The sequence below is a fragment of the Netta rufina genome, assembly GCF_964035555.1.
Source record: "Netta rufina genome assembly, chromosome: 5".
Classification (NCBI taxonomy): Eukaryota; Metazoa; Chordata; class Aves; order Anseriformes; family Anatidae; genus Netta; species Netta rufina.
Genome location: NC_140128.1, coordinates 37855760 through 37883072, shown reverse-complemented (window position 1 = coordinate 37883072; position 27313 = coordinate 37855760). Strand labels below are relative to the sequence as shown.

The window sequence follows — 27313 nt, the reverse complement described above, 5'->3', positions numbered from 1 at the left end:
AATGCCAACACTTTGTTTTTTTGATGCTAGATTTTTTTCTCTCTCCTTTTAGAGGAACTAAATGGTGCAATAATCATTGATGGTTGCACTGCCAAGATATTTGCCTGACTTAGAAACTTCAGACCCCGAACAGTCTTCTGAATCAGTATCAGCTTATTCATTAGATTTCCAACCCTGTGATATTGTAACTCCTCTTCAAGAATACAGTACCAGTTCACTGTTTAATTTCAGTGTGATTATTGTTGGCTTTCTGTTAATTTTGTAGTGGTCCCACAGCAGTGATTATTATTTATTTCTGTCTCCTAATATACAGTCCAATTTACATTATTATTAGTTTAGCTCTAAGTATAGCTCAACACTCTAAAGAAAGCCTCTGAATGTTTTGTTGTAATGAAGTATTTACCAGTGAGGGAAATGGAGCAAGCAAGCATGCTCTCTGTTCCTCGTAATTTATTTTACTTACCTGTGTCATGCTGGATGCACCCTGAAGCTTCATTCAGTATGGTTTCCAGGTGTCAAACATAAAAAGCGTCAGTGGTGAATTATGGCAGTCTACGCTGTTTTGTCAAGATGATTCTTACTACGTAGATCATTGTGGCCCAAGAAATCAGCACATCTGCCTTTCCCTTAAAAAAGCCAGTAGAGTCAGCCATGGACATTAGTAACAGGTCAGATGAGGACTTCTGGGCAAGATATTTTCTGCCTGCTTCTCCAGGGCACTGCACTGTAGTGACAGGAGTTGTTGTGCCAGTTCATCATTGTCTTTAGGAGAGAACTAATGAGCCAAATTCATCCTGGATGCAACTCCACTAAAATTACTCAGAGCCTGATTTCAGGTCCAGTGTGGTATTTCCACTTAGCCTGCTGTGAAGAGGCATACTGTGTTTCAGGAGGATTCAGTAAAATAGCTCGTTACGCATGTGGAATGCACACGACAAATTCATTACTGGCTAGTTTGCAGAAAAAGTGGTGTGTTTACTTGCTTTAGAAAAAACAAATCAGGACACTACAGATTCTGTATTTCAGAATCTGTTCTAGAATTCTATTAGGTTGTTTTATTAGTTTGTTTCTGCAATGGAACAGATGTTTTTGGTAATGTAGGGGTGTTTTTTGACTTCTTAATCTGGCACTTTTTCAGACTGATTTTTCAATCAGCAGGGCAAATGAATTACCTCCCCACTACAACTGCACTTGCTTTACTCTATGTTAAGTGTGTACCTATGAGTACAAATAACATGTCTGTGTGCAGCTTGGACATTAAATATCCAAGTGTATAAGTCCCTGCATGAAATAAGTTTGGTAGTTACTATAGGGTTATAACTGCAAATTATTCTCAGTAAAACCTTCTCATTCATTCTGTACTCTGATAAAAACACATACATCTTCATGATAGTGCATGTTTTTGATCATTTGATTGTTCCTGGGATGCTATTGTACACATGACAAGGTTACAGTAACCTGGCTTGTATGTATGTTGTGTGAATGGCAGGCTTGTATTTGAATCCGACAGCTGATAGCTTATTTAACATTCAGTTGTGCTTCCAGAAAAGCCCAGGATGCTGCTTGCCATTCTTTTCTTTGTTGTTCTGCAGTATGAAACGTTATTTTCCTCTGAAGAAGAGCAGGTCACTTGCAAATGCTAATTTCAACATGAAAGCCTGCAGTTTGTTGTTCTTACTCAGCTTTGTTCTTTAAAAAAGCAATTTTCTACTGCTGTTTTTTGTCTTCCAATAGCGTGTTTGCACTATATATCTAGCAAAGCATTTATTTTTAGTTATTTCTTTGGCTTCTTTGTTCCCAAGGGTCTTGTCAAATGATGTAGTCTTTCCTGTCACCTGTTCTGTATCTCGTTCTTCCTCCCTCACAGCCTATCCTTACTCTTTCTTTCCTACAGTAATTGTTCTCTCTGTGGGCTCTCCTTTGTTCTGCTGTAATATGTCATCCTGCCCCACTTCCTGTGCCAGTATATTTTCTCATCTTTTACCTGCATATCTGCCAACTTCTAGTTCCTGCCATGGTTTGCAGCCTCTTATCTGTCTTCCAGATACTATGTATGTTATTTTTGCAGTGTAGAGACTTTGCTGTTGGGAGGTGTCCTAACCAGGCCACTACAGGCAGAACTCATAGTACATCTTATGAGATACTGCAATTTTTTCTTTCTTATTTTTATTTTTTTAAGATTGTCCCCCTGTGTGTTACTTTTTTCCTCGCCTACTAAATTTATCAGTGGATGCTTAGGTCCTGTGGTGAAAATGTTCAGCAGCCTTCCAGATGTTCTAATGAACTTGAAAGTCATGGAATCAGACATGGAAAAAGGAATTTCAGCTTGATTTTTCTTGGGTCTTAACTCCTCCATCTCATTCTTCCTCCTTTCTTCTCCGAAATGCCTTCTGGCCTGGAGTAGGGATGTTTATTGCCATGTATTCTTCAAAGGTTCTGTATAGGACAGTGTTAGGTAACAATATTTCCGTTATTGGACTTTGTATATAGCACAATGAAAGTATGGGCTCTTAACTTCTTTCAGGAGACAAGATAAGGGCATTGTGAGTAATTTAGCTTGTAAGATATATCCTGAGCCATTCAGTCCAGGATGTCATGCAAAGTAAGTTCCATTAGATCAGTTTGCAGGGCCTTGTCCAGTGAAGTTTGAATACGGCTAAATATTTGACTGACATCTTGAGACTTCGACCTCTGTTGCTATATCATCATATGCTTATTTGACACAAAAGATCTTTATGCCTTGAAAGTCTTACCACTGGGCACTGTGGTGTGGGGATCGTGTACTACATGCAGAGAGCTTTGCAAGAAGTGCCAGAGCCTTGCAAAAGTGGAATCTTCCACAGCATTCAGATGATTGCTGTGGTTTCAGTGACAAGCGGCTGAGAACACATCCCTCAAGTACATGCTCCAGTAAAACTATTGTAGTTTTGCTTTCTCGTAAAGAGCTCATCACACTTACACAATAGTTATGTAAGTATCTTGCTGCTACTATTAAAAATAATAAAAAACCAAAACAAAACATAATGAAGTAAATGACGAAATTAAGAAAACTGGATACAAAGACCATATAAAAATGATGAAAAGCTTCTAGGAACTGTCAAGGAGAATATCTTGGAAAGGACTGATGATTATAGGCTACTAGAACCAAAGCTTTTAGAAGCTATGCACTTCGGCTCTTCTGTGGGGAAGTCTGTGGTAATAGCATGTTACTGCTCTCATGTTTGCTTGGATTAAACATAGCATAAGTGTGCTTTGCTTTTCTAAAATTATGCAGTCTTGTTAGGGCATACAAACCAAAAGTGAGAAAAGGGCATGAAACAAAAGGGAAATTAAATATGTTGGTCTTCGGATATTTCTCTCAGTGGAGGTACATGCTTCAGCCTTTTTCAGATCTGCAAATCAGAAGCTTATTAAGACTATGATTCAAACCATCAAAGAGGGGAAAATATTACCTTTACTTATGCCTTGTTCATTATGAATGCTGATGCTGAATTCTGGCAAGAATATGCAGCTTGAGTCTTTTTTTTTTGCATGTGAATTTTACTCTAAGTACTCATGGAATGATGGGTTGACTTGCCCAAATCCCAAGCATTTTCCTTTATCAGTGCTTTTATTAAATCTCTAAATAATACAGATACTTATCCCATGTGAATTATGAGCAGTAATGGCCATTTGCCTCGCTTTTAGCAAACTTATTTGTATATTTATATATTTTATATACTTATTTATATTTGAACACATTTCTTCAGATAAAACTCATTTTATGCAAAGTATCCAAGTTAGGTCAGTTTAGTGTAGGAATCTCAATCACACTCTCCAGGATTTATTTAGACCTTGACTTTATGTTGGTATAGTGTGCAGAATTGGTTTTCATTCCTGTGTTCTGCAAAATCAGGAGTTAAGCAAGAGGGATTTGCTTGAGCCTTGTAAATTATGCAGACTGTCTGAAGAAAAAACACTTAAAGGGTGGAGTTGGCTGTTTCTGTTTCTTCAGCTTGCAGCTTATCAATTCCTCCTGGCTATCCATGTAGTGTTAAAAAATAAAACACCAACATTTAGTCAAAAGGTTGAAGCCTTTCTGTTTGCTTTGGGTCACCGTAGCTCGCACCCATGGCAAGTTAAACTGGTAACCTCATCTCTGTGGAAGTGCAGCATGAACTTTGTATTGATACCACTTGATACAATTAAGATGCTTCATCTTTTTTTTTCTCACAAAAAGCGTACTGCACATAAATGCCATTACAACTGCTTTTCCATCTACTTTCAAAGTGTAATTGAGTGTACATCCCTAAAACATTTGCCGGTGTTAGATCCTGGCTCTTAAAGATAGTACCTTTTACCTCAGGACCTTGTGGAGGTGCTCAAGATTATAGTTCTTGGTTTGAATGCAAAGGATTTGGGGACATAGGGACTTCTTAACATGGGGGTGTCATTCTGTTCTTCCTCTTTGTTATACCATCCGTTTCTGAGCTTGTTTTACAGAAGTTCTATCTTGCATAACTCTCTATATGCAAGCTGTCTTCTGGTGGAGGTGAAAGGCATCAGGTGTGGTAGCAGAAGGCTTTTAATTTTCTAGCTGATTAGGAATTTCAAATACAAGTCTATCATACATGTTTATATTGTCATAAACTTTTAAATTGTATATACAAAATATTGGTGATGCGTTCACTTCTGAGTCACTACTTGTAATATTTGTCAGGAAGAGATTGTTTTTTATATAGAGGCTGACAGTTCCTGGCTGTCTGACTACAGCTCTAGTTAATGTGTGAAGAAATTTTAAGAAGATTTGGAAACTGGGGAGTGTCAGGTATGTTAGGTAATATTTGCCACCTGTTTACCTGTGTTGCTTCAGAGTAGGCCATTCTTGTAATTACTTTTGGGAAAACTTTTTTAGTGTGTTCTTAGGGTCCTGAGCTAATCTATTGCTTCCTGATTGGTAGTCATGGGTCACAAAGACATTATAGCTGGAATTAAGAGAGTTCCAGTGACAAGCGTGTCTCTTTCCAAAGAGCTGGCCATGTACTGAACTAATGGTGATAATGTAGCACCATTACAATTAGTGATTTTCCTGGTCATGCTTTCCTAGCGTGATCAAACTGGTGATTCCTCCTGGATATCAGTAAACAGTCAGAGGTGTAACTCCTAGAAGTGAAAGATGCACAGGGCTAATGTGAGAAAGCATTTTGGCCACATAGATTGCTACCCATTTTACTCAATGATTGTAAGGATTTAGAGAACCTAAGAACAAACCCAGGTTAATCAACTCTCAAGAATATACCAGGACCTCACAGCACATTTATACGTTATTTCTTTGCCATGCTAATTTTATTGGCTCCTAACCATATCTTGGCATGGTTAGGAGCCACCGTCTGTAGGGAAACCTAACACTGTCAGCACCAGAGAAATAAACCACTAATGTTCTAAGTGATAACCATTTAACTTTTCTAACCACCTGTAAGAGAGAGGCGTAATATTTTGGAAGAAGTTTCTAAATATTGCTGTAATGCAGATAAAAAAAACACTTTTGCCTGATGTATCCAGAGAAGCTTGAGTGTGGGGACTTAAGATTTCTCTTTCTTTCTGTTCTGTAATACCTTTGTAAGCAGAAGAGGAATGCCTCTGATTTAGTCGGTGACTATTTAAATATAAAGCTTTTTGAGGTCACTTCTTGTATCTGTTATGTATCTGTAGCGACAGGGAAGCGCAATGCGTCAGCTGGAACTAACTCTGTGTTTGAGTTCTGCGAGTTTGAATAAATTTTGCATGTGTTCTAAAGTCCAAATTCCCAATGGCTTTGCAGCCTGTCTGCAATGTTGAGGTTTCCCTCAAAGCCTTTAGAAATGCTCCTTTTTTTTTTTTTTTTTTTTTTTAGAAAGAATTCTGACATAAGGTAATTGATAGCTTCTTATAATTGTTAAATTGGAAGATAATTGATCATAAGTTGTGCCTTTCCATTGATGTACCTAGCCTACAGTTAGGATGCTATTTAAGCTGTTCAAGGGGGTAATGTCTAGCTGATTTATATCCTGTGTAGGGTTGTCTTCGTGTCCCTAGACATGAAAGAATATATAACATCTTCCATTTCACTGATATCATCTTATGATATTTCCAGGGTATTCCTTTACCCTAGTTCTTGTCTGCATTGCTTTCCAGGAAATTCTTGCTATTTTCTTCCAGGAAAGACTTGCTATGATTAAGTTTCATAGATCTATAAATTATTATAAATATGTATTTTGCTCCCATGTATATTTTGCTCTGTTTTTGTGTTTATAATGGAATCAAGGCCTGTCTGAGTGTTGCCAATCTGTACTCGTTACTGAGATTCTTTATCCCTAGTGTCTTTAGACTTCAGAACTAAAATCATAGGGCATTTTATGAGTGACAGACTGCATGGTGGGATTGGCCTGTTCACCATATTCTGGCCTGTTGCACAGCCAGCATGTTGCCCATTTGGATGTAGATAAACAGAAAATAAAGAAGGAGGAAGGGGTGGCGGTGAAACTTCAGGATCAGCATGTTTGGAAAATTCCTTATCTCTTTACTTTGCATTTCCCCACCGTTTCTTCCAACATCTGTGCACATGCTTCACTTGCTTCAGAGTGGTGTCTAGCAAAAGCCTTCTTTGCATTAATGAAAGCCTGTCTAAACCCAGCCTTATGCTAATTCCACTCCAAATACCAATGACAAAAGGCACTGGACCTACTCAGACTGAAACCTACTCTGTTTTTTATGAAACTGATTATTAACAGAGTATATAAGGTACCAGCATAGCAGGTCTTTGGCCTAAAGCCAGTGAAGTGATTGTGTGGCATTGGTGTGAGTCTGGCAGACAGAAAAATGTATCATTCTTTGCAAGTCAAGTTTGGGTATGACAAAATAAATACCTCATTTCTAGCTGTGATCGCATTTCCCCATCTTGTTGTGTTAATAAATGTGTTGACACTTTGAAGAAGGAAATTGAGAACTTGTACAGATGAAGTCTTGGTAACGGGGTTCAGCCACTGCTCTGCATGGCCTTGCAAAGTGTGCTTAATGTGTAGTTAGCAGTATTTGCTTAGGGTGAACTGACTGTGGGGAAAATGTGTCCTTGTGCTTTCTCTTTTAGAGGAAACTTGCCAGGTCAGGTGCATTGGCAATATAACCTGTTTTGCCTTAGGTGGGCTGGTGGAGAAATTGAGACGTTAAAGCTTCCTTCCAGTGACAGCCCCTGCATGTATCGCAGGATTCACATCTAATCACTGACTGAGCAAGACTTGAGTTGAATCACTTCTGTGGTGAGTGGCACCCAGAGGGGACGTGGGTAACTTCGTGGGACTGCTTGTTCGGGGGAGACTTGGCCTCCCCTGAGGATGGGGAGTGTGGGAAGCACTTGGACAAGTCTCTCTGTATTAAGTCCAGAAGAACCAAGGTCATTATGGTAAGGGTCAGCTCCCTCTGATTACTGATGTTTATAGGTAAAAACCTATTTCTGTAGGTATTGCACTATACAATATTATACTGTAAAGACCCATACCTTTTGAAGGATACATTGCAAAGGAAAAATTTCGATACAGAAGGTGGCTACTGGTCAGCTGAAGTTCATAGACCTTAATTTATGGGACCAGTCATCTTGGATCATAATACAGGCTTGTGGGGTTGGTTTTGATGTCTGAAAAGTACATTTTTGTGTTGGTAGATTAGCTAAATAGATACTGGTAAATAAGGACATTAGTCCATAGGCTTTGCATGAAGTGGTTAACTTTATATGCAGCTTCTCTGAATAGAACTTTTTCTCAAAAAATATTCTGTATTTTTCTCAGCAGTAGTACTGCTGAAAGAAGCTGCCAAGTAGAACTAGATGAAGTGTTTTCATTTGAACAGTTTATTAGCTGAAAAGTGCAGATTTATGTTGACTGGATCTATTTGTGAATTTAGTTTGGAGTTGGCAAGTGCTTATGAAAAAGAAAATGGCAAACATAAATATTATGACATTTAATATAAAAATATGTTGACTTCTCATTTTTAACAATGTCTCAAAATTAAATTTATTCTAAAATTATCTCTTTTCCCAGTCAGTGAAAATACAACTTTTGGTTACCAGTGGAACAAAATGTTTTCACAAAACAGTTTGGGTTGGAAAGGGATATCTGGAAGTCTCCAGTCCAACTCATGGCTCAAACCAAGGCCAGCTTAAAAAAAATAGTAATAATGAAATTGTCACTTTGGACCTTCTTCTGTCACTGCAACCTTTCAAAGGTGGTGGTAGGTGCTCTTGCATTGGCAGCAGCTGAATCCCGTAGTACATTTGGATGCAACCTCTCTGATCCTGTAAATTTATGTATGTCGGGAACTTTGTAAGCCTGGGGGCAGACCTTGTCACTGACTACCACAGCTCAGAAGGCAGTGACTGAGTGCTTCAGCCCTTTTCAGTTTTGACTTTTATAAACTCCAAGCAGAAGTGTTTCTGAAGTTGTCTTTTGAGGGGGCAAGTTTTGATCAAAAAAAAAAAAAAAACAAGGACATTTTCAGACTGGCCTGAAGTGATTTTTGTTTTCCTTCCTCTGATGTTTCCAATTTGTTCACTGAACCAAAGCAGCCTCCTGTTCTTTGTGTTCCTCTGTTCCTCAGTGCCAAATGTGATCTGTGCTGTGGCAGCACCTCTCTGGTCCAACTCTTCTGTGCATATGTTTGCATATTCGCCTTAATGTCATAATCAAAAATACATACAGCATTATTTTTCTGTCAGCTAGCATTCTGCAGTAGCTAATCAGATGTGACTCAAAGAGGAAATTCACAGAGAAGGTGCATTTTCAGATTCCATTTGTGTATATGCTGAGGGAATATTTCTTTGTGTGGATGGGAGAACAGATGTTTTGTGCATCGTTTTTGACTATGTGGCTCTTGCTAAGTTGACTATAAATATAAAAGTAAATTTGCTGATCCAGATGGTTGTCCAGTGTTGGTGTACTGATACAAATACGCTTTTCGTTGTTCTTTGCATGAAACCACGTGCCTGCATTTGATACATCATTGAAAGTCAGTTTTGGTATAAAACTAGAAGCTGTTTTGTTTGGCAATGCTACTGAAGTTGAATGAGAAATTAGAAGTCCTTTATTTCCAACTCATTGCAGTAGCTCCTGGCACTTCTTTTACACTCTACCTTATTGAAATTACCATGGCAGCATTAAGTGATGTTAAAAGTGACCCAGTTGCCTGCAGGGTTGTACAAACGGTTTGCTTTATAGGTAAAACTTCTTTTTACCCATTTGGTTTTAAGCATGCTCTTAATTACACAAATTCTTAGCTATCTTTTAAAACTGGACTTGAAAGCGAATAAAAGCTGTATCTGTAAATATTTGTTTCTTGTAAAGTTGGAGATGAAATATAGCAGTGCTCTGTCATTTACTGAGGATTTAAATGTATGTACTTTGCTAATGTTCAAGAGCAGTGTGCTTTACTGTTCCCATTCAGCACCTCTGAAAATTCAGCAATCATTGACTTTGAGGCTTATTTTATTAGAACGGAGCTGCTCTCAATGTGAGATTGTTAATCTTTGCAGTGAAAATGGGTCAGAACTTCATTTTTCTTCCCTCTCCTAAAAGGTGGGAGGGGGGCGAACAGTGAGGCATCGGTGTTAGACCTGTGCATTAACAAATAATAAAGCAATGTGTGTGATGTTGAAATATTTTTATTTAGCGGTCAGAAGTGTTCTTGGCTTGGGGTTTGGGGTTTTTGCTTGGTTCTTTGTTGTTGTTTACAGAACAGCTAGATGATGTTGGTTTCAAACTTGTTTCTTTTCTTCACCTTCTTTCCCTTCCCTCTTTTGGTGTACAGCAAATAGACGACGGGAAGACGTTAGATTTGTCTTCCAGACGCTGAAGTACTTTGCTAGGATATGTCACCAGCAATTGAAATAGAGAATAGGATGTTAAGACTCAATCTGTGAGAGTATCACCCAGATGCAGAGCACTCAGATTAGTATTTTCTAAGCAGTCTTCTGTGGTTCCCTTAACCATTAAGTGATAAATCCCAGTCAAGTAGGGAAAATTTCTTGGCCATCAGTTTCATATAGGCCATCCAGATCATTATCAGACTAACTGGAAATGTTATACTTGGTATGAATTTACGAACTAGTGAGAGAATAGTTTAGGATCCATTGATCTAAACCATTAATTAGCAATACTATTGAAGAAGAAAAGAAAAGCTTGGCCTACGGTTCTGCAGAGTATTACACAGTGCTTGATTTCAGAAGAATTAGGTGAGATCAAGTGTAATGCTTACAGATTCCAGTTTTTACTTCTGTAAAACCTGACTCCTGAAGAATAAGTACATTTCTAGATTTGGTAACGGGAACCTTCTGAAGTCTGATCTTCATTCTCCAAACTTGGGTCTGTTAAATGTGTGGCCTATGTAAATGGTAGTGGTGTTAAAACATCGGTTCATTCCAATCAGGTTTTATACAATTTCATGAAGCTTGCTCATGAATGCATGGGTTTCACAGTGCTCCTGTGAAGGACAGAACTAAGAAATAACGGTTTGTTCAACAATTCAGGACACCAGCTGTTCACTGGCTAGAAATAGACGTCAAGGGGAAAAATGCATGGGGGAGAGGCGTGTCTAATGTACCCATCCCTGTAATAACCCCTACCTCCTTCCCTAACAAGCAGCATGAAGAAATAACAAGGCTGTGCTGGTGGTGTTTTTGTGTGTCTTTTAAAATGCAACATGGAGAAGTAACCTTTTTCACAGACTAAAATTCTGTCTTTCCAAATTTACAGTGGAAACTGAATACACTTGTCAGTAAGCTTTCAGTGGGAAATGAAAGTGCTAGAGAGATGTTTGACCAGCTTATGCCATTAATCAAATTCTCCTCTTTGTACAACTTAGCCAGAGGCTAATGTATTCTATTGCTTGATAGTCAAACAGTCTTATTGCTTAAGTGCCTCTGGAACAGCTTGAACTAATATGTAATCCCAGCACAACTAGATTTTTTTTTTTCCTTCAGTGTCTTTACAATGCTGGGTACTACTGCTCTTTTAAATGTGGTATGTAAGAATTAATAAACCTTGTAATTGAAAAAGCTAACTAACACACCCAGATATCGGCTGATCTCAAGAAGTTTACCTCTTTTTTTTTTTCCTTGTGCTTGTGTCCTTATCTGTGCATTAAACAAGAATCTTTCTTTTTCTCTGTAAAAGATCTTCTCTTTTGAATATGAGTGTGATCTTGTCTGTGTGCTGAGCAAGAAAAGGAGACCCAAGATACTAACAGTACTGTTACAGTCTACTTCCTGGTGGGAAGAGATCTGCTGGCTTCTGCCTCATCTTTCCTCAGCTGTTTCAGGATGCTTCCTTCCAATTAAGTGTCTGGTGCAATCCTATTTAATTCTAGTGATAACAGGCTTACAAATGGCTGTAGTATGAAATATATAAGGTTTGTATGAGGGCATACGCATGAAATTAAGTGACTCAGGTGATACGTTTGAGAAGAAGGATAGCATCACTTTGGGTATTGGAAACTGTCATTGGGAGCTCTGGGGGCAGAGAGGTGTGGATGTGTTTAAAGACACGTAGGCTTAGCTTTACCATCCATTTCCCTTTTTCCCCAGTGTATTTTTTCCTTTACACACTCCTTAGCTGACATGAAAGCTGTGACTTTAAAATCTGAATTTCAAAGGATTTCTCAATACTTGCCTGAGATGTCATCTTTATCTGTAAATCCTCAACTATCCTTCAGTTTGTACTGCTGATCCCTCAGCTTTCCAGAAGCATATGATCCTTCCTTGATAGCTCCATAAGCTAAACCAAGAGCCTCTTGCCTGCAGGTCTAAGTAATGCTTGTCAGTCTCCTCATCATTGTTTCTCAGTTCAGGTGAAGGGGACAAGTGTATGCTTCCAGTGGACTGGAGATTGGTGATGTCTGTAAGTATCTGATTTCCATTGGTGATACAAATCTTGTTGCTGTGACTTGAGTGGCTTTCTGCTAGCAAGGTTCCAATTCTTTTGGCAGTATGTATTGTGACCCCCTGCTGATAGGGTTTTGGAAGCAAAAGGGTTAAATAGCATGAAATATATTATTTGATGCTAGATTTCCAAACAGCTTCTCTCATGGGCGCTCGGCACATGTTTAGTCTTAAAGTCGGTAGTAAGTGTAGATATGGCTTCCAAATGCCAATCAGGTTTGATAACTGTTTTGCAAAACGTGTGAAAGGGAAAGGAGAATATTTATTCAAGAGGATCCAAGCTCGTGCTGTGACACTTTGGGCACCACAACTTGGCCTCATTTTCTGCCTCATAAAACATGGTCAGCAGTATCCCCCGGTTTTGTAAAGGATGCATTAACATTGTAGTGTCCTGAAGAAATGAGGAACCCTATAAATATTGAAATGTAAATGAAAGACTTAGAGGACAGCAGCAAAACAAACCAAAAAAGGGTTTGGCTTGCAACTCAAGAAGAGAAAGGACAAGGGGATGTTTGGAGAGACTGTTCCATATCTCTGTATAGGACAATTTAGTAAAATCTTCCCATTGTGTTTTTATTGGGTCATAGTTATCTTGTATATAAGCTGGAAACATGGTCGTTACTGAAACAGTTTCCCTTAAATAATAAAGTACATAGCAATGCTCTGTCTACCTGGAATACCAAGATGATTTCAGGTAGGATAGCATCAGATGTATTGCCATGTGGTTACTATCTTGTACTAACCATTTCTACTTAAGGGCCAGAAAAGTAGTCAATGACTCTTCAAAAGATAACAGCAGCTAAGGGCTCTATTCCATTTCACGTGGAAGATAACTCTTTGAGATAGGCTTTATGTCTTTCACATTAAACACTTCAGTTTGCACTGCTGATCTCTCAGCTTTCCAGAAGCTAGTGATTGTGATCTTTCCCTGATAGCTCCTTAAGCAAAAGTAGGAGTCTCTTGCCTGGAGGTTGAAATGCCACTTACCATCCTTCTCCACCAGAGTTTCTCAGTGAGGAAAAGGGGACTGATGTGAACTATCAGTAACATGTGGTTTAATGTTAACATCTGAAAATGCAAGGTCTCCACTTGTGGTTTTGGGTTGCTATTTGCATTTGTTGGTAATATGATTTATACGCATACATGTAGGATGTTCTACCTCACGGTATGTCTGGGGTTCTCAGATATAAATACTGGCTAATAGCCAACAGAGAATTTTAAAACTTTGGTTGGCACCATAGGTTGAAATAAGTGGTGGACTTCAGTAAAGAGGCAGCATTGCGGAAAGGGAACTAAACCTCAAGAGTGCATGCAAGGCTTTCCACTGCCTGGACATGATGAATCCTGGTGGTTTTGTAATTGTAGCTGGACATAACTTTAATGATGCTGACTGTTATGCTGTTGGAGGGGCCTGAAGCTAGGTCATGTAATAGTTGTAGCAACCAGAGAGAACTCGCATGCACATGTAATGCCTCAGGCATATGGGTGCCACAGAGGTACCTGAAATGAAAAATGTAGGTCCTTTGTATGTTCAGTGCCTCTGGTCTTTGCCCTTGGTATTTGAATAATGAAGTGCTCTGTGGCAGGAGTGTCTTCTGCTCTGATACTACACAGCTAATGAGGGTCACAGTGTTCCTTAAACAGCTTTCTTTAAGTAATGTTTGGGACTGGAGCTCCAAAGACCTGTTTTTTTTTTTTTTTTTTTTTTTTTTGTTTTTTTTTTTTTTTGTTTTTTTTTTTGTTTTTTTATCCTTCTGACTCAACCATCTGTTCAACCATGTCTTTGGGAAGAGGAGCCCCTGTCCTTGCCGTTTCTTTGTGCTCTAGGAGAGGGGAACAAAGATGCTACCCTGCTGTTAAAGTGGTCTTTGATCCCTTGCTGAAACACACACGTACCATTACTGGGAGGCACTGTACTGCTATTCCTGTATTTTTCCCCATCTCAGCTGCTTTGTCTTGCTTTCTGATCTCCTCACTTCTCAGACTTAGATGATAAGTAGCTGCTATAATACTTAGGGAAAAAAAAAATCACCACACACAGCAAAGCACAAAAGCTCTGACCACAATCAGATAATTCCAGAATTCAAATAATTCCTTCCAATGAAGTAGTAAGAGCCGTTAGACTATGAGAAGGCTCACCACACGAGATGACATGGGCTTCTGCAGCCTCTTGTAATGGAGTTCCTTACTAATGTAACAGCAGCAAAGAGCTTTTGGGGATACTTGTTGTGGAGGCTCATACATTTCATTCATGTGTTTTTCCCTTGGAGTAGTTCGAAACTTGTCTAGGCAGTAAGCAGTCAGATTTCCATTATGTGCACGCCTGTGAGCTATGTGGTGAGGCTCACTCCAGTTGTCTCAGCCTCGCCTCCAGCATCTTTTTCTCACTATCATTGATTCTTGTTTTGTAGCATTTGTGGGGAGACGTGAAACTAAACATGAGGAGAAACTGTAATTACCTTACTGTTTGAGACACAGATGAACTGAGCAACCAATTGAGGAGATTAGTGAGAAGCTGTACGGTTTGGGTACCCATACTATTATTTCTGCCCAGGAGTAAACAGAAGAATTCGCTCTCTGTGCTCATTATGCCTGAGGCTTGCTTTGACTAGCACTGCATCAGCAGAAAGCTAATCAAATGTAAAGCTGGCTTAAAACAGGATTTCTTTACCTCTTTATTACTGTTGTGGTCTGCAAAAATGTGTGCATAATAGTAAGGTAACTATTTCAGCAGCAGTCCCGTCCTGCCTTACCACCTCGTGAGGCCGGGCGCTGCCCTCTGGTGGCTGCTCTGCAGTGGCTGCATTGGAAGCTGCTCCCTGGTTGCCTCCCTGCCTGCCATGCATCCACAGACAGATCTCCTGAGCTGTGCTCTGTCAGTATGGCACGTACAAGTATTTCCTTAGGCAAACTGCGGATCAGTCACGATATAGCATCTTCTGAGTTCTTTGCACCGACCCTGATGTTTCGGTTGTTCTCATCGATCGGGAGCAGAAGGATGTTGTGTTGTGGCTCGAGTGCTTTGTGCCACAGTCCTAACTAAAGATGAAGGTAAAGACAGTCTGACTGAGCTCACTTTGAAGTTAATTTAATTAAACTGTTGTAAATCTTAATTTTAAAAGCATGAATGCTTTTTTTTTTTTTTGTACTTACACATCCTTTTTTGACCTCACTAGTTAGAAATATAAATCGCTTTCCTTAGAAGTGGGAATAACTCCCCAGTAAATAACTTTTCTGCTAAGAATGGGAAGCCATCTGCTATCATTAAAAATTAGTATCTTGAATAGAAAATTAATATATATGTTTTTTTTAAAAAAAAAAAAAAAAAAACATTAAAAACTTCTTTCATTTCTACTCTCCCATTTAATCCGAAAACTGATCCTTCCCAATGATGGTTAACACAAATGTTTCCTTGGTGTCTTTTTAAAAAACATTCTTTGGTAGACACATGCAGTAGTTACATAGTCTCTAGAAACATTAAATACAACAGGACTGAAATTGAGGCAAACAAGGGGAATGACCCACTGCCCTTGGTGGAAAAACGGCACAAGCACAGTCTGTGCCAGGTGTGTGACCTGTACCATGTACGTGACCAGACTGTCTCCTTTTTTCATTCTTAATCACAAGCTTTTTTCATACTGAGTGGAAGACACACAACATAATTTCTGCACTGTGTTGTTTGAGAGCCTTCTGAGCAAGCTGTTTTCATGTTAAATGCTGCTTGCATCCATCTGAGTCTTAATACAGCTACTGGCTAGGATGCCTATAAAAGAAAGCAATAGTCATCCATAGTGGTGCTACCAGTATTTATAAAAAAGCAAGGAACATATGTATGTGCTTGTGTGTATGTATGTATACATATGTATTTAATTAGTTTTTTTTTTTTTTTAAGGCTTTTTAAAATACTTGGTATCCGAAGAACTAAATCTAGCTTAACTTATTTTTCATTGAGTTTCTAGGGACCCAGAGGTATGTTTCTGAAAGAACGAGTAGAATAGTCTTGCTACTTTTGATTTATTTGCTGAATAAATTTCATGCACTTAATGAGTTTGGCTGCTGGGGTTGGGATTCTCATTTGCTTTTATGAGGATAACTGATTCAGGGGACATCTAAAGGTTTTTGTATATGCACTTTTATATTGCTGTACAAATGTAAGTAATTAAACTTGGTTTCTGGGTAGACTGGTGTAAACCATGTTCAAGTATATTGATTTCCCAGTGAAGCTGCTCTGTGCAGGTGTAAACAACTTCTCTGTAAAGCCTGCTAAAAGTAGTTTTTTTAATGTATGTTATGTTTTGTTTAACTTATTGTAATACTTGGAGATGATCGTGTTCCTTGAGGAAATGAAAAGCCCGGTACAGGTAAGGTAGCCTGGTTGAAGGTACTGCAGGGAAGTGAAACTCTTTATTCCTTGTTAGCAGCCTTGAAAATGGGAATTCTAAAACCTGTATATGAGCAAAACAAATGTGTATGTATGTGAAAGTGTTAATTTGACCGAGTTATCTACTTATGTCTGCAATATGCCGAGAGTCTGGGGTTGCCAGTTGTTTCCTAGCAATTAACAATGCTCCTGAGTTGGACAGCAGATGTCAGTCAAAAACTTCTTGTCAATATTACTGCTACCTGAAAACACCAACAAAATTCATACTATTTATATTAATCCAAAACCAAAATGTACTGAAGGTTTCCATGGCAGCTGCCAGATATCCTTTTGGGCCCTGCTTGTATTTTAATGTTTGCCCTGCCCTCTTTAGGAACTCTTCACATTTTGTGAAGTCATAAAGGGGTGAGAACATGTGGCAGCTGCTTTATCTTTGCACCCACATCTGATTCCTTTTTGCCTTAATTGAAACTGTCTCTAGAAATTGTAGCTGAGTATCTTTGGGCCTAGAGTTTCTTTTGCCCATCTTTTGAAAAAATAATGAAAAAAAGGTTTTATATTTTATAGGACAATATGGTAGATATTGCATAACATTCTGCGTAATTATTTCATGTACATTGCTATATTCATATATATATATGCTATATATATTCAGCGTATATAAAGCCTATATCTTTAAAATGTTAATATCATTTGGGGTGAAAAAAAAGGTTGGGAATTTTTGTATTGGAAAATATATATGGAAATAGAGTTTGACATCTTGCTGTAGCATCTTCAAGTGATATTGCAGTAACTGGCTGCCTAATGTTCATTATTATGTTCATCATAAAAATTTTCCAGTTCTTTCCTTTGGCTTTGTAACATGACCATTCAGTGTCACACTCTTGGGGCTGCAATGAAGGCAACCACTCTGCAGTTCTGCTAGCCACATCTAAATATTTAAGGAATAGCTGAATAAGGTCTAACTGGGCTTGGTCCTTTTTCCTGAAAGCTTCGAGGGAATCTGTCCAGGTTGTCTCATGATTCATTCTCATGTTTCACAGACCTGTGCACAAGTTTTTCACAGTGAATAATGTTATGTTAACATGTGGGTAAAAACAACCTTACTGTCCATCTCTAGAAGGCAGAGCAAGAGGAAAAAATAAATAAAAAAAAAAAACCCTCATCCTTCCCTTGGGATGCTGATGGCGTTTTTGAGCAATGTTGCCCTGTATAAAACAGACATAAAAAAGTCTACTGCCAACGAACAAAGCTTTGATAGCAGCTGAGCATTCTAAATAAATTATTATTTTTTAAATAAAAGCTTCTATTATTACTGTGGGTCATCTCTCAAAGTATTATTTACCACTGTAGAATTTATTGTTGTAACTGTAATGAGGAAGAGCCTTTCTCATTCTCATCAGTCTGACAATGTCCTTTCTGGTTGTCTTTTGATATGTTTGACCTCTTCTGTAATGTTCGATAAGGTGTGCAGTAATGAAGATAGCCTTGTTTCATGAAGTCTGTTTTAATCATATAAATGGATCAGATAATGACAGCCTGCACTGAGAGTAAAGGCATGCTCTTTGATCCACCTGTGAGAAAATGGTGAGAGGATTAACCTTCTTTCTCCTTTGCATTTCAGAGTAGGGAAATTCTGTGTGCTGGTAGCCAAAACAGCTGATGCTTTCTGAGCTACGATTTTAAATGCAGCCCTCTGACGGGTTATTTGCTCTAAATGAGCAAGCTCTTGGGGCCAGATGGAAAGCAACATTTTTTTTCAGAGAGCATGAATTTCTTTTTGTTTATACTTCATCATGCCTATTCTTGCTGCTTACATAGTCTAGTGGGGCCAAGCTATTAATTAGCAACAGTGTACCTATGCTAGAGAAATAAAAAAATGGACATCCTGGGCTGACCAGAATGAGTTTCTCTGTTTGAAAGCATATACTAGTTATTTGATATAAATGCAATGTGCATGCTTATTGACAAGATTTCAGATGATTTACAAGGTGGTAAGGAGGAGCTGTGGCAGCTGAGTCAAGGAATCTTTGCTCAGGAAGCCTGAACTGCAGGTGGATTTCTGATAAAGTAGTGTTTGCCCCTACACTGAAGGAATACACACTAGCCTGCTTCATGAGGATAGTGCTCACTTGAGTGATATGCTACTCATTAGAGGTCATTAGGGGGGTGGAATGACCAAGAAGGCCAGAGACACGTGTTCTCAGGGTGGGCAAGACTCTGTTAGCTTAATAGTTAATTTATTGTGAAAGTAGCAATTTTTTTTTCCCTGTTATGTTACATCTTGTTCTCACTCAGAAATGAAACAAAATGCAAAAATTGCTTAATGCCCAGCTGCTATCTCATCAGAAGCATTATAAATAGAAAGTGTTGCCAGGCACCCAACTTCTAACACTGCTGCCTCTTTTTCTGGTTCCTTGTCTTTTATGATAAAAGACTGTTGCACGAGGGGAAGACTCACATCTTTGACTTTCTTCTCTGTCCAGCTAACCTTTGCTTTGCCACTTCCTACACCTGCATTATAGATGAATGGTGAGAGAGGTGCAGGACAGCTTGAAGGGGGAAATCTGTCTTCCTTGGCCGAACACTTGCTGCTGCGTTTAGCTGTAAGACCATACAAATGCCTTACTGCATGTTCAGGGAGAGCACTTGATCCTCACCCCTACACATGGACTATTTCTTTTTATTCCGCAGCAGCCACAAGTGTTGGATCAGAAGTCTTCAAGTCCTCTTTTTTAAAAGCTGACCACATATGACTGTATGGTAGCAGCACACGCAGTCATCCTGCTCAGTGAGATGAGGCTTGGCACCCAGAGGTAGCAATCCCCCAGTGCAGTTGCTGAACTGCTTTGAGTTCAGTGGGAGTTCACTCAGGGAGCAGCAATTCATTTGCACACTGTCAACTGAAAAATGCAGGCACAATTTTGCTGTTTTTTTTTTTGGGGTCAACCCACCTGCTGCAGAAATGTCTTCAAAGCATGTGAAAACAAAACAGTTTGAATGGAGTAAAAATACCTTTTGGAAGTGCTCGTCTGAATTTCACATCTGCTGAATGCTCTTGAGCAGTCCCAAGTACACATGTTTTTTGGTACATGTTGTTTGGGTAACCCTACCAAAAGAAGCTCATGCCTGTTATTCCATACAAAATGAAGACTTGTGCATAAACAAAAGTATTTTAAATTTTCTTGATGGATTAAATATTAAATTGATCAAGACATGATCAAGACAGACTAGTAAATGTGGAATCATTTATTTTGCTGTGCTTGCTTTTCAAATTTATTAGCACAAACTATTAACCACTTCTAAATAGGAATCTCATTTGTAGACAACCTCATTCATTTGGAAAGAAGTTGGAAGGCCTTGAAATTCATATTAATTTATTTCTGAATTGGTTAAGGTACATTTTCTGTGAATCTAGTCAGCTTCTGTTACTGTCACAATTTTCATTTGAAAGAGTTACAGTGGGCATCAAGTTAGTAATGGCAAGCCAAAGCAGCTCTTTTTTGCTGACTCCTATTTGTGAGTCTGGGGTTGAAAGGGGGTAACAAAGAGGTCAAGCACTTGGAGTGGCTGATCCATGGTGAGCACAGAGCTGCTGTGCAGAAAGCGTTGTGTTTTCAGGTCAGCCAAGTCAGCCCACCTGGCTCCTTCCCTCGGTTTAGCCCTAGCAGCCACAGTCATCCTGTGGAAAAGGTCACTGTGAAGCCATTTGCTGCTCTCGTTTTGCCTGCAGTTTGCCTGAAGTCAGGTAGTGTTACAAAAACACACAGGTAGGGGGTTCATTTAGGCCGAGGAAGTGGCTGTGTGTAACTACAGTAACTGCTGCAGTGTGCTCTCACGTAGGCATTACCTTTCCAGGCTGTCCGGGTGCATCCATTTGTAACATGCTCTCAGGGACAGTATCTGCTCCCACTGATGTACATCTAGCATAACTTTCTTGGACTTCGTTAAATGGAGTTTAAGTTCTGTTGATACAGACAAGTTAAACTTTGTGGCTATGACCTAGCTGTCAGGTTTGCATTTGTGGTGCAGTCTGCCTTTAGCACACAGGTGGGAAATCTGCAGAGGTTATGGGACTCCTATCAAGGAGGTATTGTCTGTAATTACAGTATATGACTCCCTATCCTCTTAAATCTATGGATGACTTTTTTTTCCAGGCACTTCGCAAAGAGGTTTTTTTTTTTTTTTTTCCTCTTGCTCTGTGGTAAAATTGGTTAGCAATTGGCTTTATTTGAAAGCGAATTGAGCTCCCTTTTTGTTAACATGAACTGTGTGATCCCTTATTGAGAGATGTAATATTCATGCTGCTGTCATCTCATTCTGTAAGGTTTCCCTACCATGTTGTATCCTAGCTAAATGAGACGTTTTCTTTGCCCGCATCCCCCTTAGTAAGGTGCAGTTACAATAATGTTGCTAATTAGGCAGCATGCACACTGGGGGCTGCCTACTGTCCTTGGGTATGATTTCTACCTCTTCAATTCTGTCTCACTCTGTAACATGCTACTCTTACTTGTTAGTCAGCACCACAACACAGATCAGAGTGGGTACATCTCCCTTGTGCAGAGCTTTGCTTGGAGATGGGTACTCTTTCAGTGAAGGTGGACTGTGTGGTAACCAGCTCAAAGTATCTGAATAAAAAATGGATTTTTGTTGAACAAACATGGAGAAATAATCTGTGTATCTGATATCTGGTTTTACCAGTGCAGTAAGGTGAGCTGTAGTGGCTCTTAGTATTGTCCCTGTCCTATTTCTCTGGTGTAGCTTTTCCTTTTTTGGGTTTCCTCTTCTGCCATTTTGGGCAATGGGCCCAGACCTGATGAGCAACAATTCCTGCTTCATTTCTCTGATACTTCTCTGATATATCTATGTCCAAAAAAAAAAAAAAAAAAAAAAAAAAAAAAAGCTGAGTACTGTACAGAAATGAGCATAGACAGTTTTAATTTAGCACACACTATTCTTCACTTACTATTTGACAGGAGCGAGGTGTTCCAGTCCTGTAATCTGAACAATTAATGTTTTAAGTAATTACCTGTCAACTGTGATGGGTAAGCAGCAAAAACGGACAAATACGGGTAGCACCAATGCTGTTCTTCTAGGAGCATTGCTTGCAAGGACAACTGCGGCTTAACTTTTTGGAGGGGAAAGGGCTCCTCTTTACCTATGGTGACATGAAGTTCAGGGGGCCCAGTAAGCACCCTGTGTGGGTATGGCCAGGATGCTTTGTGAAACAACCTTAGAGGAATCGGCCAGGTGGTGAGTGGTGTTTGGAAGCCTTTCTGTCTTTATTATTATTGTTTGTTTCTTTGGGTGTTTTTTTTTTTTTATTTTTATTTTTGGGGACTGAAAGACTGAAACCAGCCTGGCGTTTATACCTAAGTGTTAGGAGACCAGTGTAATTAAAGTTGAAAAGAATCCTAAGCACCTTGCAGCTGTTGTAAATGAAGGCTCTTAGGAGGAAAAAAAAAAAAAAAAAAAAAAAGTAATATGTGTAAAATGCTGTCTCTGCTCTAGTGTTATTTCTGTCACCAGTTTGTTTTTCTAATACTGTAATGCCCAGTACAGTGCTATGTTTGGAAATGAGTGCCATACTATAAGAGAGATTTCTGCCTCTTTTAAGAGGTGTGTGACCACTGGGCTCTGAGGACCAATGCGCTTCTCTGAGAGTAAGCATGACCCTGACTCCCTCAGAGCTGGGAAGGTACCTGATGAGGGTTGACTGCAGGTTGTAATACACTTACATGGTCTCCTAGCCTGTATCACACCAGGTTGATTTTAGCGACCTTTCCAGTTGGGCAAATACTAAACTTAATTTGGGGTCTGACTTTAACTGTCTTGCATATCACCATCCCCAGGCAAGGGACCTGAAACTCTTTATGCTGGGCAGAAACTTAATGACAACGAGTGGCACACTGTTCGAGTTGTTCGGCGTGGAAAGAGCCTGAAGCTGATGGTGGATGATGACGTTGCTGAGGGTGAGTGCGATGTATGGAAGTTCTGGTCATTGCCTTCATGTCTCTGTTCCCAGCCTCTTCTCTGCCTTTACACACATTTTCTCTGTTTTTGTGTATCTTTTTTTCCCCCTGCCCCAGTCACTTCCTGTGTACTTATAAGGGCTATGCTGAAACTAATGTTCAGCTGTGTGAGGCTAACTGTGCCCAGCCTGTTCCAGAAACTTTTGTGACAATCGTAATATCTGAATTATGTGATTATGGGATAGAGGAGCTCGCACATGCCCAGGAGCACGAAGGTGCTGAGCATCACATCCTCTTTTGTCAGGCTCTGTTTGGAGTATGTTGTGAGTATACTCATTCCTGAGCTGCAGAGGTGGTGATTTCCTGTGCAATAGAATGAAAGCTAGAGGTCTCTAAACCTTCCCTCTGTACGAACTTTTCTTCAACAGTAAAACCATATTTGATAGATGTATTAGAGAATATAGATTTCTGTCTCTGCAGTTTATTTGCAACTACCCGTGTCTGTGTTTCAGAGCCATCCAGAAGAAAAGACAAATAGAGCAGTTTGCTCCCAACGTCCTTTGAGAGGTTAGGGAGGACCCTAACTCACCAGAGATTTGGATGGGTCTGGTGGAAAAGGTGTCCCTGCCTGCAGCAGGGGGGTTGGAATTAGATGGTCTTTAAGGTCCATTCCAACCCAAAGCATTCTATGATTCTGTATCTTATTCTGACATACAAGGTGTGACAGTTCTACTTTTTTTCTTGTATTTGCTAAGGGCTTTTTGAGCTTATGATTCTTTTTGTAGAGAGATGAAGTTGAAAGGGGGAAGAAAAGATCAGCTACTAAGAAAGACAAGTGTGTCTCAGGTTAGATTTGCATTAAAATGACCCAGGTACTTTATACTGATCTGTTTTCATTACAGAGCTTTTAGAGGTGATATTTTTGGTCCATTTCCCCACAGCTACAAAAGCCATAAACGTCTTTCTCTTTTTGAATGGTGGTTTAAAATTCTCATAGCTGTGTATAACTGTGGGAACTGGGTGTTTGAGGAAAACACCAGCAGTCTGAAAGCTGATAATGGAATCACAAAGAATGGTAACTCTGGAGGCAGCACTGATCTGAGTATATTCATTTGGTTGTGACCCATGCTGTTTCGCCAGATGCTGCAGGTCCTCTTTGCTAGCTTCTACTTGAAAAGCAATGAGAAAGAATGGCTGCCGTAGGATATACAATTCTGGCACTGCCTCTCTCTGGAAGAAAAAAAAAGTTCTTTTCTACTGGTTGAATGCAGTTAATTGTAGGTGAAGTGTTAATTAGATTATCTGGAAAGCTATGAGCAGGATTTTGAAATAAGCCCAAAGATACGGGTTTACAGGAAAATATCTTGATGTACATTTTACCTCTGAGGTAAATATATTCTGTGCTCTAGGCTGAGAATTTGCAAGAGAGAGTCAGAAAAATATGCAAGAAAAAAGAAAATGCCTTTTCCATGTAGGAATTGGCAGAGACTTAATCTACAGTAGCTTGGAGGAAAGGGGAAAATTTATTTAAGAGGGAAGCTTCTGGATTAGTGAAATATGCTGCTAAATGCATCATCCTGTTTACTTTTGCGTTTTAAGAGAACAAATCTTCTGGATACGATTTTTTAGCAAACACCATGAGGTGGCACTCTCTACATTACCAACTCAGTCCTCAGAAATGCCATCTGTTTTTGAAGTCTATTTTTCATGAACCTGAGTTTATAAATAATAATGATACAATCCTATACTAAAATAGGATGTGCATATGTATATGTATATGAATTACATAATTAAAGATGCATTACAGCTAAAAATATCTGTTAAAGAATACCATAGTGGGGAAGTCAAAAGTCAGAAAAGCCAGAGTTAAGACTTTCTGTTCAATCTGCATTCCACTTCCTGGAGTAGATCTTAAATGATGTGGTCACATAGATTTTTCCACTGGATTCATGCTGTCCTTAGGCATGATCAGAAGTCTAAATTGAGCCCTCAGTAAAAATAAACAGCCTATTTGATTGCCACCTTCTTTCTTATTGCTTGTTTGGAATAATGAACACCAACTAAATTTTGCTCTAAATATAGAGCTGTCGATTTCTTTTTGTGTGTGTGCACCACTCATCAATATGTTTACATAGAACTAAGAAGTTGTAATTGGATTTATTCCTGTGTTTGTTTCATGAAGTGAGTAGGGTTATTTCCCCCATTTTACACATTTGGAAATGGTGCACCAGATTAAAGTTGGATGTATTTGGTACAAATTTGACATGATTTTTAGTCATTTACATGCACAAATATTCAATGTGTCTGTAAATAGGATCCTATTAGTTCAACTCTGCTACTTGGAGAACTAGGTCTACACAATTAATGACCACCTGTGAAAAATTTGTCATGAAGTGAATTATGTATCTTCCCTCAGGAGACCTAAGGCAGAGACAGCATCTAGTTTCCCTGGACAGCATTTTGCTGCCTAATCATAAAACCCTTCTACATTCCTTCCCTCCTTCTCCCCACAACCAACCCCAGAATATCAGTGATAAATGAGACGTAAGTACAGCAGGCATATTATTCCTCCCTACAACATGTTACAAGCACCCAAATTCCACAGTGGAGGCTGGGATTTCTTCTGTCTGCTACCACTTGAGCAACAAGCTGCTGATTGTGATACTCTGTAAGGACCAGGGTGGGGGAATGAGAGGTGAACTCTGCATGTGGGGCTGACAGGGAGTGGATTTCACGCCATGGTTCTTTAGGAGAAGACATCTCTGTCCTGATTCTGATCTTGTGTTATCATGCACTTTTCAGCCTTTCACTGAACTTCTATCTGTACTACCACAGCAGTCCTATATTTTTTTCAAGCCAGTTCCACTATTGTCACTTGTTACCTTCTTTAGAAGCCTGGGCTCTTCTTTTCGATCCTTCCTCACTCCATTTCTCACGTCCCCTATATTTTGGTTTGGGTGTCTGGGTGTACTCCAGCTTTCATAGGTTTGACACCCCTCCCTTTTACCTCCCCCCAGCCCATCTCTACATTTTGGTTTTCTAACCTTTTGAAGTAAAGAAGTAGGATTTATTTATTTTTTAATATATATATTTTTTAAAAAGAATATACCTCTCTCTCGTCTTGGAAAAAATCTAAATTTTCATTTGTTTACACTAAAACAATTTGTAATCATCACAGTAGTGGATTTCAGGAGGTTCGTCTAAACAAGCTTTCTCATACACGGTTTCAGTTCCTTTGAACTGACATTTTTCAAAACAAAATACCTCTGTTAAAGAACTGTTTGAGGATTTAAAAACATTTGTATTGGTACTACAATTCGAATTTCCGAATAATTAGGAATATGTGGCTGATTTTATTTACTTGTAAATTTGTCCAGCACTATGTGCTTAGGTTGTTGCTTTCCACGTCAAGGGTCACTATATAATTTGTATAATTGTATATTTAGATCTACTGCTAAAATTGTAAGTGAAAAATAAATTTTATGTAGTATTTTATCTTCATATTTGGAGTAGATACTTAAACAGTTTTTCCTAATGTTTTTTGCTGCCTTTGTCCAAATGTGATCAAGTTTTTACAAAGTATAAAGTATATATACACTTTGTATTTGGTCATGAGAGGTGAAATAAATATGTAATGTTCAAGAGGGCCTAAGCAAGAAAGGCTATCAGTTCACTTAATCTGATTCTTTATATACCAAGATTTAGGATCATCCAAGCATCTTGTAAACATTTCTAGCTTCACTTTTATCCTCAGTGGAAAAAGGCATGTTGCAGACAGGAAAAGTCACAAAAGGCCTACCAGTATGGTGTTGTTTTTTTTTTCTTTCTGATGCCTGGGAACTATTTAGGTAAGAAAAAGCAGGAGACTTCAGGAGATAGTAGATAAGGTGAGAATGCTTCTAAATCCCAGTGGATCTGTCTTGGGGAAATGAAAAAAATAAATAATAAAAAAAATAGTAATTTCCCAGAGCTGAGGTATGGGGGTCAGCAAGACTCAGGTATAATCCCAGTGATTCAGATATACCTCCTTCTGTGGCTGGTCAAGTTATGTATATACACTAATTGACCAGTAGATGCAGTCATGCAGGGTATTACTGATAAATCCTTCCTGTCTGTAGCCCACTGGGACCATCAATTCAGGTCTTTATCTAGGTGTTAGTTTTTCACAAAACTAATGTTCTAAAATTAAGTTACCTGTGCAGTAATTAGAATCATAGAACAGAATCATACCGTAGAATGGCTTTGGTTGGAAAGGACCTTAAAGATCACCTTGTTCCAACCCACCTGCTATGGTGAGGGAGACAATCACCTCCCTCAACCTGCCTGTGACTCCTCTGTTGATGCAGCCCGGGATATAGTTGGCTTTCTGGGCTGCAAGTGCACATTGCTGACTCATGTCAAGCTTCTCATCCACCAGAACCTTTGAGTGCTTCTTCACCTGGCTGATCTCAGTGAGTTCTTCTCCCAGTCTGTACTCCTGTTTGGGATTGTTCCGGCCCAGGTGCAGCACCTTTCGCTTGGACTTGGACCTCACTAGGTTCACATGGGTCCACTTTTCAAATTTGTTCAGATCCCTTTGGATGGCATCCCTTCCTTCTGTTGTATCAACCGCACCACTCAGCTTAGTGTCATCTGCAAACTTGCTGAGGGTGTGCTTGGTCCCATTGTCTCTGTCATTGATGAAGATGTTTATGTCATTGATGTCTTTCCTGGGACCAGTACTGCTCTCTGACAGGCAGCACTTGTCACTGGCCTCCACCTGGACAGAGAGCTATTGACCACCACTCTCTGGGTGCAACCTTCAAGCTGATTTCTTTTTTACTGAATGGTCCACCTTTCAAATCCATCTCTCTCCAATTTGTAGATTGGGATGTCACATGGGACTATGTCAAAGGCCTTGCAGAGATCCAGGTAGATGACGTGGGTCAGTCTTCCCTTGTCAGCTGATGCAGTCACTCTGTCATAGAAGGCCACCAGATGGATCTGACAGGATTTACCCTTGGTGAAGCCATGATGGCT

The 27313-nt window shown here is 39.3% G+C and overlaps 1 protein-coding gene across 3 annotated transcripts in view; it reads left to right on the top strand.

The window, feature by feature from the left end:
- Positions 1-27313, top strand: part of NRXN3 (neurexin 3) — a gene marked incomplete at its 5' end in the record, with an annotated part of 932654 nt that overhangs the window by 349913 nt on the left and 555428 nt on the right. For all 3 annotated transcript variants that reach the window (XM_084286893.1, XM_084286894.1, XM_084286895.1), the window contains one exon: positions 22175-22294. In XM_084286893.1, the coding sequence (XP_084143019.1) occupies positions 22175-22294 (120 nt within the window). The remainder of the gene's footprint in view (positions 1-22174; positions 22295-27313) is intronic.